Source organism: Cajanus cajan, chromosome 10 (genome assembly GCF_000230855.2).
Source record: "Cajanus cajan strain Asha chromosome 10, NIPB_CcT2T_4, whole genome shotgun sequence".
Classification (NCBI taxonomy): domain Eukaryota; kingdom Viridiplantae; phylum Streptophyta; class Magnoliopsida; order Fabales; family Fabaceae; genus Cajanus; species Cajanus cajan.
Genome location: NC_138526.1, coordinates 731885 through 738456, shown reverse-complemented (window position 1 = coordinate 738456; position 6572 = coordinate 731885). Strand labels below are relative to the sequence as shown.

The window sequence follows — 6572 nt, the reverse complement described above, 5'->3', positions numbered from 1 at the left end:
CAGAGAATTAGTTTTTCAACACAAAATAAGATATCATCATGGTCATTAGATACCAAAGATTCAAAACATGACAAGTAAGAGACGCCTGAAAGCAAAAATTATTAGGCAATGCTTTCACTTGAATCAGGAAGCTAAGAAGAGTTTAAAACAATGAAAAGAATCATGGGAATCAAATATGTGCATTAGTAATGCAATTACAGGAAAAATACTTTACAAGTCACAAAATGGGGCAGTCCTGTATTAATTGCTTAAATGAGAATTGTTTTACATGTAATTTCAGCCAAACGAAATTCCACTGCATGTGTCAATATTTGCCAATCTTGACGAAATAATTTGATATACCGAATATACTATCATGCCTTTAGCTGCTCATGCCTTGCACAGAACATTCCAACTCATGTTCATGCACATCATGGCATAAATGTTTTACTTTTATCTACAAACTGAACCAGCCAAGAATTATAATTTATTACCTTCACAAACCTGTGCTGTCCAGCATACTGGCCAGTAATCACTAGGAACTTCAGCATGGTCATGTTCCTTACAAGATGAGCACATCACTTATCCTGTATCATCAGTATTCACATCAGACTAGATAGAAAATTGTAGCCAGAGCTGAAAAACATCATATACGGCAAGAATAAGGCAACCTTTTTCATGCCTGTTTAACTGGCAAAGTCACCCTAAAATTTGCATATATTGAATGCCATAACAACTCCAACATGTGCTTCAAACCAAGAAAATGTCCACAACTGTATACAGCGAGAATAAGGGAACCAGCTCTATCCAGTTCATTATGGTATAAAGTACTACAGGTTACAAAGAACTAAATCAAAATCACCAACATAAGAAAACCAGTTCTACTACTGTTCTGCTTGTTTACATTTCTGGATTGGTCCAGAAATGGAACTTTTCTCAAGGAATTGCATAAATGTAAAGGCCTATAACAAACTTAAATAGCTTTTCTTTTTTAAATAACTTTTGGCCTAAGTAATGGAAAGAAATAACGTACAAGGTATGTAAATGACGAGAATTATTAACTGAAAAAAAAAGGAGAGTGACAAATGTTTCAGCCATGGAAGCAATCGAAAAAGGAATGAAATGTCCATTGAAAATATCGTAGAGGCTGAAATAGCCAGCAGACAAACCAAAGAAAAGCTCATTTTTCCTTTATCGATTTGCAACTTCTAGTACAGTATAAACATATACTAATCTATCTATTTGTCACAAGGTTTGAATTACATTTATGCTATAAGCTATACTAAGTGTTATATGGATGAGTTCGGGTTTTGAAACCAAGTCAATTTCCTAACCCCCACAACAAGAAATGAAAAAGAAAACGGGGGGGGGGGGGGTGTGGAAAGGGCAGAGAAGACAAGTCTAATTAAAACAGCTCAAACTCTTCACAATCTTCTATATACTCTAAATCATTTGCATTCTCCTTCTGTGCAGCCATAAATGGAGCACTACTTCCAAAATCCCGAAACTTGGGGAGCTCTGGAGGTGCAGCACACCGTATTAGTGCCCAGTTGAGGCCTTCAAAGAAGGGGTGCTGCTTTATTTCAGCAGCACCTTTTACAGAACCTAATCGATTTTCCGGATCCTTTAACAACAAACCTCTGATCAAATCTCTCGCATGAAAACTGACTATTGGAGTACCCGGGAACTTGAGGCTTTGTGACACAACATTGGCTAATGTATCCTCATTTGATTGGCCCTTGAAGGGAGTCTTACCATATAAAAGCTCAAACAAAAATATACCAAAAGTCCACCAATCTACAGCACTCCCATGACCCTCACCTTTAATAATCTCTGGAGCAAGATATTCATAGGTTCCAACAAAGGAGTTAGACCGTGCACTGGTAGGCTCCACTACAAGCTGTGGCAGTGGACCAACCTGAGCAGCTATGTCAGCCTTCATCTTTCGAGATTTTGCTCCAGCAGATAATAGGATGGGAGTAAAGCAGGAAACTTGCCAATCTGGTTGGAGACAGAAAGGGTGTATGCAGCTAGCCTCAGAACAGGGACTGGATGACTTTTTTGTGGCATCTGTGTGAGGCGAAGATGACTTGACTAACATTGGATTGACAGAACACCTGAGTGACAAGTCAAAGTCTGTCAGCATAATGTGACCATCCTCTCGTACTAGTATATTTTCTGGCTTTAGATCTCGATATACAACTCCCAGCATGTGCAAATACTCCAGGGCAAGAAGAACCTCAGCAACATAAAACCTGCAAATGTAATGGCATGACTGTAGTGAAGAAAATGTGTGAAAAAAACTTATCCACTTGTCCTAGATCATGTCAGGAATCTATTTCTGGTAAAGTGAGAATAAGACAACACAGCATTTACACTTGAATAAGAATGATACATAGTGGAAAGAGCATGTATAAGATGTTTAAATTATATAAAATATACCTAGTAAACTTGATCCACATCTTGCTTAGTTGCAGGCTAAACAAGACATTTTGGTATATTACTCAAGACTATTTCAAAGACTGCTATTTGATTCAGTTCTCTTGGGGATTCCTACGGTTATAAAATGGAATATAACATGGTATCAGAGTCTATAACCCATCTTCGTGATTTGCCTATTCTTGAAGGCATTGCCTGGTCTAGCAATTGCCTGCCTCAATTCACGGGGTGTAGCTAATATATTTATTAGGCAACTTCACTTGATGCCAATTGATTTTAAGGTGAAATCTAACATACCTCACTTCCATTATCCTGAGATTTGAACTTAACTTTTCTAATTTGGTGCATAACATCAAACATAAAATGATAGCTGAACTTATAAATGAATGCTACAACCCAATAAATTAAAAAAAGATCCACTGATGTTCTTGAACATAGCTAATATCTTTGGTTTAAAAAAGAAAAAACTAATGAACTTACTCTAAGAAGACAAGATTGAATTTAAAAACAGAAATAACCAGAATAAAGAATCCAGGCAACATTGATCCAAATATTTTTTGGAAAAGTCCACAACTCCTACCTAGTTGCTTGTTCCGAGAAACTCTTGTATGGTTGCCTCTGTCGCAGCACATGCAGATCTCCACCTGGACAATACTCCATAACTAAGCAAGAGAGCTTATCGGTTGCAATATGGGAATACAGCGTAGGAAGAAATGGATGATCCAGCATCTGAAGGATCTCTCTTTCAGTTTGGGCCCTGAACATTTTCTTCCTACTTGCCAAAAATTCATTGTCCATCACTTTGAGTGCAAAAAGGCAGCCTGTACCGATTAGTTCTGCAAGATAAACAGTTCCAATGTCCCCACTACCAAGCCTCCTTATCAGCTTAAAATGCTTCAAATTTAAACTACCATGTTGCTGCTGAACAGCACGAACAGCTTCCCATCTCAAGTGTTTCGACATGTGAGGTCTGTGGCCACCGCGACTGGAACCACTTAGACTGCTTTCCTCACTGATGCTTGTGCTACTACTATACTCACCAATGCTGCTTTTTGAGCTTTGAGAGAACTCACCCTTTTCCTTTGATCTTGATTTCTCATCAACTTTTGTCACCAGAAACTTGGCTCTCTTATTGCAATTCAAGCTGAAACCAGATTTGCTTGACTCTGTAACAACATTAATTGAGTTAACTTCAATGCTATGATTTGAACTGTTAGGAGACAGTTTCTCATTTTCTTTCGCTTCATGCTTTGAATCAGAATTGCCTACTTCCTTGTCCAAATTACTTGTACTAGAACCCAGATCATTTCTTATACATGGAGTGGAGCAGCTTGAGGCAGAACTTAAATCTTGCTTTACTCTTTTCTTAAGGAAGTTCAAGTTATTGAATCTTGGTTTTGACAAACATGTATTACCACTTGTGGATTTATCCACTACATTACCAGTGCTAGAGCTAGGTTGACAAGATGCAGAAGGTATATTTGCTTCCTGCCCTTTATCTGGTAGTGAAGAACCAAGAGAAGCTTTGCTTGAGGAAGCAGGATCCATTCTGACCTCTGTCACTTCTTCACTTGCAGAGGCAACTGGTGACAAATTTGCAAGAATTGGATTTCCAATCCCCATGATTGGTTTCTCACCCACAACCTCTAATGGTAGAGGGACAATCTGATCTGGGGATGAAAACCCAGTTATCATTTCTTTTGGTTTTGCGGCATCAACCAAAGGACTAGAATGATTATTGCTTGAACTTGATATTGTTACACTGGGCAATTTATCAGAAGGTGCAGATATCTCTGGCACCAGAGAAATTTCAACCAAGTTCCCTTTCCCCTCATCTACCACTGCTGTGTACAACCTTTTGATGGTGCCTGCCTCTGATACTCTAGATGAACTGCATGGCTTAGACAGTCTCTTCAAAGCAGCCATTTCTGAGGCCTGAGAGATGCACAACCCTCTTAGAGCCTGCTTTAAACTTACAGGCTCTGAGATGCCAATTCCCGATGCCTGAGATGAACTGACTTTTATTGGCCTTTTGAGAGCACTCTTTTGTAAACGTGATGAACTAACACCTCTAGATGAACTTTTAATGTCAATTGCCTGGAAAAGCCGATTAATGTCATCTTCAATTGAATACCTTTTTCCTGATTTGTGGGCACAACTACTCTCAGGTTTTTCATCCATTTTGAACTCAGAAATTATCTCTTCCCTTGATTCCATTATCTCACATGTATTACCAGAGCTATCCATATTTAATAAATTGACAAACGAAAGGGCAATGCAATTTTAGACCAATTCTAAAAGTGAGTCACAAAGAGAAATGCACAGAAGTAAACAACCGCAAAGGGAATCCTCCAGATTTCTCTTCAGTCATAGTTCTCAACAGATTTGGTTGGTTGCCTTGAATCCCTTTATTGCTTATAACATTGAAACCTGAAATTTTAGCATTAATATTTTAGATTGGAAAAGACAAGAATTCTGGTCCGAATGAAGACATTTACTTCAATGTATTAGTATCTATCCATGAAATCAACATGAATATTTATTAGAAGTTAGGAAAATATTAAAATACTTTGTGTAGATACAAAAACAAGGAAAAACAAAAGACACATGCGTTCAAACAGCAACTTTCCAGACAAACTGAAGTGGACCTTCACCTCACCTAATCACTCCTAAAACAAATTAATAAACACATATCCTTATAATTTGAAAAGACTAACACATTTTTACCACTATTGTAAAAATGACAATTCATTTCTTCCCCCACCCCCATCTTCCTATTTATTTTTATTTTTGCTTTGCCATTACTCATCCCTACATCTGTTCCTCTCTGATGTTCTAACCTGAGGCCAAACACTAGGCCATCCCCCAGCATTTACATCCCTGATGGAGAGCAACCATGGAGAGCCCCTTTATGTTCAGATTTAGTGTTTGATGATGTGAATGTGAAAGTGAGATACTTTTCATGATTTTGTAAAGAGTAGTAAACACAGGTGAGAGTAGATATCAGGGAAAAAAGAAGGGATCAAAAATTCAAAGCTCAACCCAAAACACAGAATTAGTATCAGAATTAAAGTTAAAATTGTCCAAAAGCAACCCTGGATTCAAAGCCAGGTGGAGACGAAGAAGGAAACTCAACGAAAGAGAGAATTCACAAAGAAAAACTAAGAAAATAAGTAAAATTAAATAAACATAAAAAGCATAAATACATTCACCAATTTTCCTCCCCATGGATCAAATTTGAAAGAAGAGCTAAAAAAACCAGTTTGAGCTTCACAAATTACAATCAAATTGCAAAACCATCATCATCCAAGGGAAAAAAAAAAAACTTGCAGATTCAAGCAAACAAATCCAGCAACGGCAACCACCCCTAAAATCAAGGCAATAATTAATTAAAGAAACAAAAAAAAAAAGGGTTGAACAAAAAGGGACAAACATTACCTGAAACCACCCCAAAAGCCCAGTGTGAAGGAAAATTGAAAGACCCCAAAACCGTAACATATGCAAAGTAACTCAGAGAAGAGGAGCATGGAAGATTCAAAAGACTATGGCTAGGGTTTGAAGTTTGAAGTTGAAAGAGACAGAGAGAGAAGGAAAAGCAAAAGGTGAGTGAGTGAGTGAGGAAAGAGAAAACAGAAAAGGTTGAAATGGTAATCACGAGAAGGATGAGAAGGAGCAGTGTGTGTGACAGTGGCAAGCAAGTATTGCAATTGCTATTGCTATTAACTACACCTCCTACCACCTACTAGTACTACCACTCTTTTTTTCTTTTCTCTGTAATCTAATGGCACAAAAAAAAAAAAAAAACATTTACTATGATTTATGTTATGTTGTGTGTGTGCTGTACACAACATTAACACATGGTGTTGTGCTGCAGAGACTCACACAATACTACATTAAATTACACACACGACAGTGATAGCAGGTATAGCCATGAGTATACGAAACGTGTAGTAATGTTTATCTATTCATAGAGTGCTTCTAACATCTTTCTAAGATAAGGAGCAAACTTAGTACATTTAAATTCGATTTTTTTTTTTGTGTTAAAGTAATATTTTGTTAGTAGAAATTAATGTTTAATTGTTAAGTTTGAAATTATGTGTATCATTTCATTAAAAAAAAAGTGTAGTAATGTTGATCTTAATGTTAATGACTTA

At 37.2% G+C, this 6572-nt stretch overlaps 1 protein-coding gene across 1 annotated transcript; it reads right to left on the bottom strand.

Annotated features, from left to right (window-relative positions):
- Positions 1-1076: 1076 nt before the first annotated feature.
- LOC109805931 (serine/threonine-protein kinase D6PK) lies at positions 1077-6315 on the bottom strand. Its single transcript, XM_020368223.3, has 3 exons — positions 5857-6315; positions 2999-4848; positions 1077-2234 (listed from the first exon to the last, which is right to left on the bottom strand). Exons 2-3 carry the CDS (start codon positions 4663-4665, stop codon positions 1385-1387), a joined length of 2517 nt encoding a protein of 838 aa, XP_020223812.3. The 5' UTR covers positions 4666-4848; positions 5857-6315; the 3' UTR covers positions 1077-1384.
- Between the last annotated feature and the right edge of the window lie 257 nt (positions 6316-6572).